The sequence below is a fragment of the Geotrypetes seraphini genome, chromosome 10 (genome assembly GCF_902459505.1).
Source record: "Geotrypetes seraphini chromosome 10, aGeoSer1.1, whole genome shotgun sequence".
In the NCBI taxonomy this organism is placed as follows: domain Eukaryota; kingdom Metazoa; phylum Chordata; class Amphibia; order Gymnophiona; family Dermophiidae; genus Geotrypetes; species Geotrypetes seraphini.
In genome coordinates, this window is record NC_047093.1 from 19808619 (window position 1) to 19823912 (window position 15294).

General features: G+C 43.1%; 1 protein-coding gene across 4 annotated transcripts in view; it reads right to left on the bottom strand.

The window, feature by feature from the left end:
* Positions 1-219: 219 nt before the first annotated feature.
* Positions 220-15294, bottom strand: part of RHOT1 (ras homolog family member T1) — an 87941-nt gene continuing 72866 nt past the window's right edge. For 2 of the 4 annotated variants that reach the window (XM_033961229.1, XM_033961228.1), the window contains exons 20-21: positions 10705-10848; positions 220-1297 (exon numbers count right to left, since the gene is read on the bottom strand). In XM_033961229.1, coding sequence (XP_033817120.1) covers positions 1180-1297; positions 10705-10848 — 262 coding nt within the window. In that variant the 3' untranslated portion in view covers positions 220-1179. The remainder of the gene's footprint in view (positions 1298-10704; positions 10849-15294) is intronic. The other 2 variants (XM_033961230.1, XM_033961232.1) reach the window with 1 other exon arrangement.

A 15294-nucleotide genomic window follows, 5' to 3' on the forward strand; every position in this document is an offset into this window, starting at 1 on the left:
GTTTTGGGAAGTAATCATCTCCTGTTTCTCTCTGTCCTAATTTTTTTCACATGGGACAGACACGTGGGATCTATTCAAAGAGAAAGGTAGGGGAGGGTCCTTGGGGTGGGCAGACTAGATGGGCCGTGGCCCTTATCTGCCGTCTATTTCTATGTTTCTATGACTGTAAAGAACATTAGACTAAAACTACCATTTAAGAATAGACAAATAATAACACAGTATGGTACAGAGTTATTTATTGAAACACATGAAAAGGCCAGATGAAAAAGTAGGTTTACCATGAGCGATTATATTTTGAGCTTCAGTTTAGTATTAAAAAGACGCAGTCTGCAGTTGTAACTACCTAGGCATAGAACATATGCTGTAAAACATACAGTTTGTTTTACCCTGTATACGGTTCTAGATATTAGAAGGAATGTGTTGACAAAAAAAATAATGCATTATAAAGATTTCTAAAGTTGAAGTTTCCACTTGATTCGTAAGGGCTATAAAATGAAGCATCCTGCAATGTGAAACGGAGAATCACAAGAGACCGATTCTGTAAGTCTTCAGCCAAGTTTTCGGTTTGCTCCGTTTGGTAAGAGACAGCTTTTATAATGAACTTGAATACCAGGAAATCATTCATAGGCAAGTTCAATAAAACATCTACAAAGTGATCAACAAATCAGTCACAACTATTCTCTTCAAGGTGAACTGATGCAAAAAGGCGACCGAGTCCTCTTGTGTAAGGTTAAAAAAAAAATAGCAATAAAGCAAAAATACAAATAAATAGAGGGAACTTTTGACTTACAAAGAGCCTGGTGTTTAACCCATGCTATGTGAAAACCAAGTGCAACTGTATAGGAAGCTGTCACCAACATGTCACTATGATGAAACACCCAAGAACAACATTTGCTATATTCTCTGTTTGGAAGGCAATATTTTTCTCAGTCTGTACAGTATTTACAACGAAGTCCCTTTTGGCCTCAGACATTGCTCCACCAGTCCCGATGGCTGTTACAATGCTTGCAGCCAATACTGTCAAAATTGCTATTTAAAACCCGCTCACGAGCGAATTACAAACGCTTAGTAAAGTAACTCTGCATATATAAATATCTCCGTCTTTCTGGCAGAACTGAAATGTACATATAAGGAGCGACTATGCTGTATTTCGGATGGGAGGGCAGAGCAGCTCTCTGATCATCGTTGCTTTAACAAAGCCTTGTACATGGCAAACCCCAAAACTGCAAAGATGGTAGCGCCAAAGCTCGCTCGAAGCCAGAACGTGGAGGTCTTCAGGTCACTCTGGACCATGTGCCTGTTAAAAACACACAGATTGAGGTCAGTGTCCGCAGAACGTCACAGGGTGCCACGTCTAGAAAAGTATTACACGCTTGTCATATGTTTACTTACACAGATGCTGAACAAACAGGTTTGCAAACCCCCCCCCCCATTTCAGCCTTACACATGGGGATTATTTCTAAGAAGAGAGCACCAAGAATGCCCATATATGGCCAGAATACTGGCATATATGTGTGCGCAGAGCAGCATTAACTGCTAATATTCCAGCTATGCAGAATTCTATTTAAAAAAAGGCACCTAAAGATGACAGATGGATAGAGTCTAGGTACAGTGTGGGCAGGAAGCACAGATAGCCACAGAAATGATAGAAAACGGCTTAAAAAAAAAGAAAAGCTTTTGAATTATAAGGTAAATATACATACACAGTAACATAGTAAATGACGGCAGATAAAGACCTGAATGGGCCATCCAGTTTGCCCAACCGTACATGCTCTATAAATTAATGATTTAATTTAAATGGTCTTTCTTTTTTTTTTTAGAAATTTCTGGGCCAGAAACCCAGAGCTCTGCACGATACTGTTCTTAGGTTCCATCTACTGGAGTCTCCGTCAAAGCTCACTCCAGCCCATCTAAACCATCCCAGCCTATCCTCAACCGGGACACAGACCGTGCAAGTCTGCCCACTGGCCTTAGTTCTTCAATATATACAATTATTTTCTAATTTGAGATCCTTTGTGTTCATCCTACGCTGTCACTGTTTTCCTCTCCATCACCTCTCTCGGGAGCGCATTCTAGGCATCCACTTCCCTCTCCATAAAGAAGAATTTCCTAACATTACTCTTGAGTGTACCTCAAATTATGCCCTCTAGTTTTACCATTTTCCTTTCTCTGAAAAAGATTTTGTTCTACGTTAATACCTTTCAAGTATCTGAACGTCTGACTTGTATCTCCTCGTCCCTCCTTTTCTCTAATCTAGGGTATACATATTCAGGGCTTCCAGTCTCTCCCCATACATCTTTTGGCGTAAACCTTCTACCATTTTCATTGCCTTTGGTATAATTTAGTATAAGGGGATAGAGGCGTATAGATAGAAGATTACTGCACAGGCCCTGGACCTGTTGGGCCACCGAGTGAGCGGACTGCTGGGCACGATGGACCTCGGGTCTGACCCAACAGAGGCATTTCTTATGTTCTTATGTTCACCTAAATTATGTATACTTTTTTAACCTGTTTTGCCAATATGTTTTATGTGGTTTTTTAAATCATATTTTATATACCACCTTTAATGCCAAGGAGATCAAAGAAATAACAGAAAAGAACTTATCAAATTATTCTATAACATGAAGTGAGCACCTCCTTTCCTTTACAAGGTAGGTTCCAGACAGCTGGCCTTTTACAGAATGCCTTGGATTGTGCTCTACACAGTCTCCTCCGAGTGCTCTTATTCATATATGTAGTCAGGTTTAACCCAGACGTGGGGAACATCTAGTCCTCCAGGGCTACACATTGGTCAGGAATTCAGAATAACTCTAATGAATATACATGTATTAGAGAGTTGCAAGGGGACAGAAATCCCACCCATCCCCACCAGGATCCTCTCCGTCCCCACCCGTCCCCGCCAGGATCCTCTCCGTCTCCACCCATCCCCGCAAGGAATTACCTCCATTCCTGCCCGTCCCCATAAAAAGCAGCAATTACTTCTGACAGGATCATCACTTCCACAATTTCTTTTGTGTTTGCGCTGCTGTTTTCCTTGTGGAATCTCTTTGGTGGAACCCTTTTTTTGTTTTCTGTTCAGGTAATTAACTTATAAACCCCCTCTTTTACTAAGGCTGACGTGTCCATTATATTATATGGACGAACCCTGCTTCCAAAGCCTTCCATCCCCGTGGGAGTCCCTTGGGCCAGAGGGGGGACCCCGTGGGAGTCCCTTGGGCCAGAGGGGGGACCCCGTGGGAGTCCCTTGGGTTAGGGGGGATTCCCGCGGGACTCCCGCAGGATTCCCGTGATCCCCGTTCCCGTGCAGACCTCTAACATGTATGTATCGTCGTTATCCGCATCGATGATTGATAAAAATAAATATTGAAACAGTAGTCCATATACAGATCGATCCGGTACATATTCATTAGGGATCTCCTGAAAACTCCTGACTTTTGAAGCCTAAAGATTCTCTCCCTACTTTAAACCATAGGGAAGGGCGTTTCAACCATGTTTTAAAACTTCTTTCTTTAAAAAAAAAAATACAGTGCTGCCATGTATCTAAACTAGAATAATCCATATTTTTATAAAGAGAGACCTTCGATCAAGTATTAGATGTACATTGAGAATTATTTTGTAACTGTAAACTGAAATATCCTCCTCTTTTACTAAGGCGCTAGCCGCTAACACGTCCGTAGCATGGATGCGTTAGTGTATAGGGCACGTTAAATCGGCTAGGACCCCTATATAAAGTTAATAAATCCAATTTAAATAGTTACATCCTATCTAGGCATTTTTGGGATATCTGCCACTTGTTTCATTATTTAAATTAAACACAGCACGGACAACTTTCTTCCGTGCCTGCAAGGCTTTAATCCACAAAACTGTTTCTCTGATCTTACTGAGCACCAAATGATTGTAAATTAAAAGCACACCTGAATGATTCATTTACAATTAATTGCTCTGCAGAATTTGACCGAAACAACAAATCCATAGATATAGTATTTGGAAATATTACTACAATGGTGAAATACCCTTCAACTGAAAAAAAAGTGTTCAATATTTAATAGAACATTGAAATAAAATACCCAATAGATTTTAAATTTCCAAAAAAACAAGTGTTGCCACTGAAAAAGAATGGGAAGACTCTATAGCAGTGGTTCCCAAACCTGTCCTGGGGGGACCCCCAGCCAGTCAGGTTTTCAAGATATCCCTAATGAATATGCATGAGAGAGATTTGCATATAATGGAAGTGACAGGTATGCAAATCTCTCTCATGCATATTCATTAGGGATATCTTGAAAACCTGACTGGCTGGGGGTCCCCCAGGACAGGTTTGGGAACCACTGCTCTATAGAAAAGAAAGATGTCCATAGATCACATGGTAAAAAAAACAGCTGACAAGCAACTTGTAATACTTTTCTAAATGCAGCATTTAAAAAATTCAAATTCTCTCAACCCTTGATGAAATAATTATCTACAGACAGAAACTAGCAAAGCGTTAGCAAGCCAGGCAGTGCAGAGGGAGCAGACGACGTGATGGAGTAGCAATCTGGCAGAACAGAGGAGAGCCATATTACACAGGACATGAACAGAGATGGACCACAGAGGGAACCCCCCCATGGTTGCCCAAACAGTCAAGGTTTTGTGCATGCTCAGTTAAACACTGCTAACCATTTTTACAACCCCCCCCCCCCCCCCAGTATGACAGCTTCCCATAAAGCAGAGGTTAAAGGCTTTCAAGCAACATATATTAAAGTTTTATGTTTTGACACATAAGTTAAAAAAAGAAAGATTAATCCTGATACAGTACTGAGGAGACTGACAACACACAGGGGTCTAAAGATATAAGATATTACTAGTATATATCTCTATTTAGTTAAGTCTCTAACAGGAGTTAAATAGAATCAAAAGCAGTGATTCTCAATCCAGTCCTCAAGAAACATCCAGGATTTGAATTAACTGCTTTAGTTATATGCAAATCTCTCTTATACATAGTCATTGTGGCAGGGCTGAAACTGAACTGATTAGGTGTGCCCTGACTTACATCACTGCTTTCTAGAGGAGTACAGGCCAAATATTATAATTTTGGTTTTTTTTCTTTTCAGAGGCAACATTGCCCATACCGAGCCCTATTTACTTGCATAGGATTTGCTATTGAGCAACAAAGCACACCATTGACAACATGGGAAAAAGAGATTAGGTTCTTACCTTGCTAATATATCTTTTCTAGTAGACAGGTGTGTTCTGGACAGTACGGTATTCTCCGCATGCTCGTGAGCCGTGCAGGAATCCATTCAGATTTTCAACTCCTCCTCCTTCTCCAGAGGACTCTGCTGCTGCCTCCTTCAGTTTGTACCAAAGCAGGCAATAGCCTTATATAGGAACACATAAGAAGGAGTGGTATAGGGAGACTCCCATAACTACAAATCTGTTCTACTCTGAAAGTATACCTAACATGTTATAAACATTTTAAGTTAACAGTCAAAACATCGAAATAACCATACCAAATTAGAAACATTTATGGAGCTCAAACATTCCTCCAATGTGTTAAAGCAATAGATTATTCTTCATGCCCTTGAGGTCTGACTGACATCAAAATCTCAGTTTTGACTTGAACTTCCTGATTGAGACAGTAGATAGGCAGACTAAATAACTGATAGGTGTGTCATTCTGGAACCCCAAATTATCTAATAGAAAAGTGCAATAGGCGTGTCATTCTGGACCACAGGGACATACAAAAGCAGTCCCAGAAATCTAGGGTGTGACCTCTGCACCTGCTCGTAATGCTGAGGACCAAAAGATAGTGTCCTCCTGTGCTGCCATGTTCACTCTGTAGAACTTGAGGAACGTGTGCAGAGTGGACCAGGTTGATGCCCTACAAATCTCCCCAGGCAAAACAGCACAAGCATTTGCCCAGAAAGCGGCTACACTTCTTGGTAGAATGTGCCCAGCTAAGGCCACGCAAAACCATGTTAAGGTTCCATGACGGAAACAGTTGCTTTACTGGTGGTCTTAGCCTTAGTGCCCCCTTTAGGAATCTAGCTATGTCTAGATGAGAAGCCAGGGAGCTTGGCGTCCACTGGCTCTGAAGCATGAGAGGCCCACCACTTAGACACTTAGTGACACCACTTCCGGGCTCAAATCTTTGACTGAAGAAATAGTCTGCCTTCTTGTTCCTCACCATAACCATCAGATTGAAAGTTGGATGACCCCATCGAAGAACAATGGACTGGAACACTGCTGCAGATAATGTCCATTCTCCCGGGTCTAAGGTTGGCCTGCTAAGGTAAATCGGCATGGACACTGTCCACTCCCGCTACATGCACTGCAAAGATTGCCTGTAAGTGTAGCTCTGCCCACTGGAACAAATGGGCTTCCAAGTTCAGCTGCACACTCTTGGTGCCTCCTTGGCGATCGACATACGCCACTGCTGTAGCACTGTGAGAAGAGTCGAACTACCTGTCCTTCCAAGCTCTTCTCCGGGTTTTGTTAATGCCAATCGAATGGCCCGTAGTTCCAGTCTTTTGTTACCTGAGCAACCAAGGAATCTACCTTAGGCTGAGCGAACATCCATTGACACTCCTGTGCCACAAGATACAGCCTAATTGTTTTGGCTACCTTTAAAGAGTCCTCGGGAGTATCCCAGTGCTCTGTGACAAACACTAATATCAGGATGCCATGGAAAAGACGTGGGTTGCACTGTCACTCCACCCGGGATAGAATACTTAGTAGAAGGAGCCTGCTGGAAGTCCAACTGTAACTCCCAGAGGGAGTCAGTAATGAGCTCTAATAGCACCGAAGGCTTGATCAGCTGGCATACTGCGAGGCTACCACTGCTTCCTGCGTACTTGCTCCTGTTTGCAACCCTACATCTCCCAGCATGGAAGGCTTGCTCTGTGACAGCAAGGGCATAAAGACTGATCCCTTGCTTTCTGAGTCCCTGTCAGAAAGATCCACAAGAGCCTGGTCAGCCACTACCCTGGGAGCCCAAGCCCCCTTGCGCAACCCTGGCTCACTGCCAGATCTCATATGAGGATCCCGGCTATCCAAATAAGCTCTCCACATCAAAATTAACAAATTCAGAAGCATCCTATCACTGAGTCACCTTTAGATAATGCCAACTTACGTCTCTAGGGCTCTGCAGCTTCCCTGCTCTTACGCTTAGGTATGCTGCTGTTCTGGGACTCCGGGAGGTATTTTCTCTTGATAGACAGGTCCCCCAAAAGCACCTTAACCCTAGAGACCAAAGTGAAGGCTAAGCCTGACACTCCCACCTCCCCTTCACGTGCTGTGCCACACATGGTGTAAGGGTGCTCTTCTGACATCCATTCAGTTCAAAACTGGCATGAATTAGGGGTAAAAGAGCCTGAGGACTCAATTGGGAAATTCAAGATGCCATAAAATGGCTAAAAAATGACAACTAAAAGTAAAAACCTCCCCGATTAAAAGGGTTTTTAGCAGTGGGGGACCCTAGGGGATGTGGCAGGCTTTTCAGCCCCCCTCCCCACACCAATTTTACCCATAGGCTGTAATAGCTTTACTCACTGTGAAATGTGCTCTGCAGGTGCTGCAGCCTGCCTCAGCTCTATGTAGCAGCTAGATCTGGGAGAAGAATCCTTGCCTCAATCATCAAGTCCTCCAAATGCTGAGATCTTCAGACTGCTAGTCAGACCAAAGTCAGATTGATCCTCAACTCCTGCGGAACCACGCATACGAAGAGAGGAAGGCAAAATCACAGCCAGCACCCTGAAGAGCCCCACTGAGTTCCCTGTGGATGCCTAACAGCCTGCGCTCAGGCCCCTGCAACTCAGTAGGCGAGCTAAACTACTAAAGATACGGACTCCGAGCACCACAAAGGTTTCTGCAGGCTGGCCAAACAGGTCCCCAAGGGATTAACCTGTCAGCTGCAGACCCCAGTCTACTTCTTCTCCACGCACTGGGGAGCTCTGGTGCACCGATAGCTGCAGAATCCATGAAAAATACCAAAATAATAAAGAAATATATAGAGCAGATCAGAAAGACACCTTCTAGCTCACGTGCACAAGGAAAAACTGAATGGGCAGCAGAGCCCTCTGGAAGAGGAGGAGTTGAAAACCTGGAATGGATTCCTTCTGTACAGCTTGCAAGCATGGGGAGAATACCCTACTGTTCAGAATGACACACTTATTGCACTAGAAAAACATATTACATTTCAGGGATTTTTCCTTTTTGCATGCACTGCCTCCCTTACTTGCAATCTCTTTCGCACATATTCATTGTGGATATCCTGAAAACCTGACTGGCAAGGGTACGCCAGGACCGACTTGGGAAACACTGATCTATAACATCGCACTTAAATTCTGGAAACACCCCTGCCCCTCTCCCTTTGGAGTTGCACTATGAAATTTAGGCATAGGACAGATCCACATGTAACTAGATTACTGCCAATTGAGTGCTTGTTAATTGATTTTTATTAGCTAATTAGTCTGTGTGTGGATCTATAATCTGTGCCCAATTTTGGGTAACCAAGACAGAATCCAGGAGTATGTACCTAATAAACAAAGCCCGTAGCTTGTTAATCTCTCTAGGGATAGGAAACTCTGCTGTGCCTAAAGATTAACTCATCTTGAGCTACTAATGACAAAGTCTGAGCTAAATCCAAAATAAAATTCTTAGGACTGGTCCAAATCAAGGTGATATAACTGGCAGAGGATCCAGTTTGTCTCTGGTCCATTAAGATTCCTAGAACTCTAAGCTTCAGCCATCAGTATACACAGGTTCAAGTTTTAGGTTTTGAAGTTAAAATAAGAGGGACATTTTCAATAGGACGTCTCAGTCTAAGTTTGAACGTTTTGGGAAAGACGTCCAGAAATCCATTAGAGAAAATGTCCATTCTCAAAACAGCAAGACATTTCTCTTTTTTTTTTAATGATCTATGCAGATATTTTGGTCCTTAGTATGTCTATCTTTTTGGCCATTCTCAAATATAAAGGTGTCCACATGAAAAATGCACAAAAGCAAGTTTTCGTCTAGGCAGCCTGCATTCTTAGCAAACTGTTCAGACAGCTGAGCGGCTCTTCTAAGAAGTACTGTAGTTAATTTCACATTAAAAGTCCTAGGTACAGATGTCACTAAATGTTGCTTATGTTGTATGGTGACCCCTCTAAAACCCACCCAAAACTTACTGTACCCACCTGTACACCACAACAATAGCCGTCATCTTATGTAGGTACTTTTGGTTTTGGAGGATTCATCATACAATATAAGCAAGATATCTGTACCTGGGACTTTTAATGTGAAATGCACTACAGTAACCCTTAGAGTGCTCCTCTGCTCTCAAATGTCTGTGTTACCATCTGAAGCTGCTTGGGCTGAGAACTTTTTTAGCACCCCATCAAAACACAGGCTAGAATGTACTGTTTTCACATCTTTGTGTGGTTGGAGGGGGTCGGTGACCACTGGGGGAGAAAATGGGGGTGGGTGTCATGCTTTAATCCCTTCAGTGGTCATCTGGTCTGTTTGGACACCTTTTTAGTATTTAGATGCTTTTAAAACAAGAGGTCTAGCTCCAAACATATACAAAAAAAGTCCTGGACATTTTTTTTTTTTTAAAGGTTTGATTATGCCTGCCGAGCGTCCAAGTCCTAAGACTGCCTAAAACAGTCCTCTAACACAACCCCTTAAGATTTGGGCGCACTGGAGACAAAGCAACCAGAAAGACATCTAGAAAGTCTGGTTTGAGAATGCCCACTTGGACATTTTGACTAGTAAGATGTCCAAGTGTTGGTTTATGCTGTCTTTTGGACATTGCTCTTTTTTGAAAATGAGCCCCTAAGTGTTTAGGCCTTCACAAAAAAGCTACTCAGCTGCTCTCAGCACCACACAGCTGTAAGAATATTTTTTGGTTTAATGGTGATTAATAAATTGAAATATAGTAAATAATTATGGGCCTAAACAGTTTGAGGTGATGGTTCATGAGAAACTGTGCTCACTGCATCCTAAAACAAAAAACTAGAGCAAGACTAATTCAATAATCCACTTAACAAAAAGGAGAATCATCATTTACTAGTACAAGAAAAAAAACCTACATGGAGAGCTTGGAACAAGAAGGTAGGGGGAGAACTGAAGACATTACATTACATTAGTGATTTCTATTCCACCAATGCCTTGCGGTTCAAGGCGGATTATATCAAAGTTATCAAGAATTACATAAAAGTTTGCAGGAACAACATAAGCGATGTCATAATATTTACTTAAGAAGTACCAAAGAGTTCTCGAGATCTCAAGGTGATAAATGTTGGGTAAATTAGAAGCATTTTAAACTTTGTTGGGTAGTTAGAAGCACATTAGAGAGTATTAAGGGTATAGAGAGGGTTGGGGGGGGGGGGTTGGGTAGGGACTGGTCGTGCTAGACTACCAAAAAAATAAAGAGAGAAATCATCTGGGCAGCACCGAAACAGAGGCCGATGGTACCACTTGTAGATTAACAGATTTATTCAGAGATTACCAGTAGCTGTCCAAGACAAGCTCTTCACATCCTCAGATGCTTCAACAGATCTGTTAGTCTAGAAACAGGGCTAGCAGCGTCCGTGCTGTTTTTCTATTAGAGATCCTTCTATCCCTGTTCTAAAAACCTGTAATCAAACATCACAACTCAAGTTTGTTCGTGTTTGCCTACAACTGTTCTCAGAGGAAGGGAGACAGGTGGGGGGACCAATGTTTTTATCATGGTGCTATTATTACCTGTTTTGGTGTAAATGTGGCTTGAGAGATGACCCCGTGAAGATGGAATCCTCTACAGAGTGGACGGCGTGCACTTGGTGAGTGATACTGCTCTCCCGGTCTGTCAACAGCATGGCACCCAACTCCGCTACACCGGCTCGTAACCTTACGTACACATGCACACAGTTGGCAAGTCATAGCATGCCTCAGAACGGACATGGGCTCCAAACATCACACAATTATATGCCCCCCCAAACTCCTTTCCCAATTTGGGCTCTTTCTCTTGGTTGTTAATGATTTAAACTGGGATACAGCCGTTTAGATAATCCAAGCAGCTATTCTCAGCATCTTTCTTTCCAAATTTCTTTTCACATTTTTTGTGTGTTTTATTAAAAACACATATACTATCCATGGGCTCTGGCACACAATAGTTAAATAAACTCATTAAAATGTGCACTGAAATGCCACATATTTAATAAAAGTACAGTTGATGACTGTACACAGAGCAGAAAGCTTGTTCCAAGATGCCTTTGGATAACAACTGTCCTGTTAAGGGCATATTTTAATTTTAATGTTTTTAATATTATAATATTTTGATATTTTAAAAAAAAAAACTTTGAAAATTTTAAAACTTTAAAATTCCCAAAAATTTAAAACATAAAGTAAATTGTTAATTTTTACCCTAGCCTATCGTATTTTCCTTTCATGTTGCACCTTTTCTATAAAAATTGTAGTTCTTCCCCACTCTCCTATTGTTTGCAGTAGGTCCGTACGTCTTGTGCTTTTAATACTCGGATTGTCTTCCAGTATCCCGTTTTTATTTGTTCTTATAATGATATATGTTTTTATGTAACGCTACATTGTAAACCGCTTAGATATTTGATTAAAAAAATATTTTAATAAACTTGAAACTTATTGGCAAGAATTAAAAGCACTAGATAAGACAAAAAAAAAATTAAAAGCAAGAAAATGTACCCATTCGGACACATGTCTCGTTACACGATGCGCACAACGATTGTTACGAAAAGCTGCATGAAACCTTCCTGCATCGATAGCACATGCAGTCCTCTCTCAAACTGCATTTGTCATGCCACACTATTGTCACTCACCAAGGTCTCTAAATATAATAGAGTCAGAGGTGTGCGTTGTTTGCTAGGATTCGTGGCCTGACCCAAGTGACTGCATCTAAGGCATGTAGAACTATTTAAAAGAACGTATCCAGGATAAAGATTGGCATAAAACACCATAAGCCTTTAATCTGGGAATTCTGCCAGGGTTCTGAAGCTAAGGGTGGCAGTTAGGCCTGTGATGCAGTATATAATCCCACGCCCATCCCCGATGTGTGGAAATTTGCCTGCTTATTCCAACCCAGAACAATAGAGCAACAGCAGCTTCCAAAATACACTTTAAGGCTAATAATTTAATAGTCCAGCTTAGGATCTAAGCAGTGTACTTGAAGTAACTGCAGCTTACAAGTTCCATAGTATGGAACACAATCCACACAAAATAAACCATATGGCTTAATATTACAAAATAAATTCACACATTACTTTTAAGTGTGTAGTTCCTTTTACGGCATCTTTTGCTTACTAGGAAAACAATAAATGTTTCAAGATAATCCCATACTGTAGATTGATATTCCTATGTATATACACTTCTGAAAGAAACAAATACCGCATTTCCCTGCATATAAGCCGCCCCAGAAAATGCCTATACACGTTTTAATACTGGTAGATAAGCTGCCCCATTGTATTGGCTGCGGCTTATCTACCAGTAACGGGCAGCTTATACAGTTTTTTTAAATCACCCCCCTTACCTCCCTCCTTCAGCTAAAGTTAGCTCAACGCATGTGGTGCTGAGGTAGGGGAAAGGCTCAGCTTCTTGCCTGGAGGTAGACACATGGCTCTGCTGAAAAAGCGGCTTGCAGGCTGCCCAATGGAGGCGGCTCATCTTCGTCATCTTTCCCAGAGCTGGTGGAGCTGCATGTGGGCGTGCAGGTGTACGTAACCCACCATGTCACGCTGCTTGCCATGACAGACTCGCTGCTTGGGCGCATGTTTTTGCACAAGCGGCGGCTGCAGGAGCTGGCGTGCCATGGCAAGGGATGCTTCTTCCTTGACCGCAATGGCTTCCTCTTCCACTACATCCCGGATTACCTGCAGGACCTGCAGCTGGTGCTGCCCGACTGCTTCCCCAAGCGAAGCCGGCAGCAGCGCAAGGCTGAGTATTTCCAACTGTCCGAGCTGGACAAGCGCTTGAGCCCACTGCGCGTCAGCAAGGAGAGCTCCCTAGGCGATGATCCCCCCTTGCCGGCACCCCCGCTGCTCCTGCACCCGGCGCTGTTGCCACCGCCGCTGCCTACCTAGAGCCCAAGTCTGAAGGAACTTCGTCTGGTGCCTCTGCCTCCTCTCCAGCCAGGATGCCTTCACCCACCTTGGACCCTTACCGCTTCACAGCCTCCTTCAGCCCGGCCTCGGAGGTGAGGGGGGGATGATTTTTAAAAATTTTATAGGCTGCTCCAGTTTTGCAAGCAGCACCCACTGGGCAGGTTTGCAAAACCCATATATAGGCCATTCAGTTCCTATGAGTTGCGTCGTATTTGCCACGCTGGAACTCACTACCGCAGCTTTCTAAAAGGGGCCCATAGATATATGTATTGTATGTTGACACACATATGTAGATATATGTATGCAATGCATCCCTATATTGCGAATTTATGTTGTCCAGCAAAGCAGAGAAAAGTGCATGATTATTTAATTTATTTCCCTGAACTAACAGGGCTTTTAAATTGTGCGTTTGTCACCTGGTAACATGGCACCTTACTCTTCTATAACAGACTTTCAACAACCCAAGATAAAGATGTCCATTAGTATCACAAAAGTAAGCCAGCTGTTAACTGAGCGTGCCAGAATATGTCCATAGGATGAGAAAAAAAGCAAAGCAATGACCCAGTACATGGTACAATCTTATCTACTTTAGTAATACAAGGAGGGTAATTTAATTGTTCAACACCGTGCCAGACATACCCATATATTACTACACAGGTGTGTTTAAAAGGGTGAGAGAGAAAGTAAACAGTGTGGGTACAGATACAGGAAAAGGCAGGCAGCATTTAACTTTGACAAATAGATTTGCATAGCATTGGGACCTGAAATACCCAAGCATGCAGAAAAAAATTAAGAGAGAGATATTCCAGCATTATAAACACTTTACTCCATATGCACAATGCTTTTGTCGAGAAGTTCCAGCCTCTTTTAATTTACCAACACACAAACTCTCCTATTGGGTGAGCAGATTAGGGGCAGAATGACAAACAGTAACGGCACATGAAGTGAAGCAAAAACTACTAGATATTATTTTAGATAAGGGTCAGAAGCAAAGGGCAATGCACCTTGAAGCACAGAGAATCAAGGCAACTTCCAGAGGATCTCAGTGTCAGGAGAAAGCACAAAGAATTAAAGCAGTGATTCTCAACCAGTGTGTCCTCCAGTGGTGGGAAGCGTGTCCCAAACATTTGGTATCGACGGGAAGCTTGTGCTTTCCTTAGCCACCATCTGTGCCTGCATGCTGGGGAGAGCACAGATCCAGAGAATCAGGTTCTTAAAATCCCCATAACTGGTCCTTATTTCTGCATCTCCACTACCCCCAGTGATACCATGTTTCCCCGAAAATAAGACAGTGTCTTATATTCATTTGGGGCCCAAAAAAGGCACTAGGTCTTATTTTCGGGTAGGGCTTATTTTTTTCATGTACATTATCATCTTTCCCTTCCTCTCCTTCAACCCAATTCTTCCTCTTTTCTTTCCCCCACATGTGTAAAATCTTTCCTCTCCTCTTATCCATCCCTTTGTACCTTCCCTCTGCAGCATCTTTCTATCCCTCCATCCCCCTGTGCAGCAGAACCATTGCCCAGCTTCTATCCTTCCCTCCCTCCCATTCCTCGTGCAGCAGAACCCTTGAGCACCGCCACCGCCCCTCCATCCTTCCCTCCCAACCGATCCCCGCCGACCGCGACCATAAATTCCTTCCGGCAGAGGAGCGTCAGGCCAGCAGCACTCACAGGCTGCTTCACGGCCTTCTCACTGGGGCCTTCTGTGTGCCGTGTTACTGACGATGTCATCAGTACACAGAAGGCCCCAGCGAGAAGGCCGCGAAGCAGCCTGTGAGTGCTGCTGGCCTGATGCTCCTCTGCCGGAAGGTATTTATGGTCACGGTCGGCGGGGATCAATTGGGAGGGAAGGATGGAGGGTCAGCGGGGGTTCGGTGGTTCGGCTGCGCAGCGGGGGAGGAGTGAAACATGGCTGCCTATGACTAGGCCTTATTTTGGGGGGTGGGGCTTATATTAAGGCCTACCCCGAAAATCATGCTAGGTCTTATTTTCGGGGAAACGCGGTAACTGCTGCCACTAGCCCCGTGGAAATATTGAAAGTCTGTTGGCCCAGGGTTCTGTTTGCTATATAGTTTCTGGAGTAGCATATTTGCAGGGTTTTGTTTTAAGTATCTGGCAGTGGACAGATTTTGTGTTGCTGTTCCTGAGGCGACATCAGAATTTGAATACATCTTTGTTTTGTATGGAAAGCGAGATTTCTGGAACTGATGCATTGCATGTCG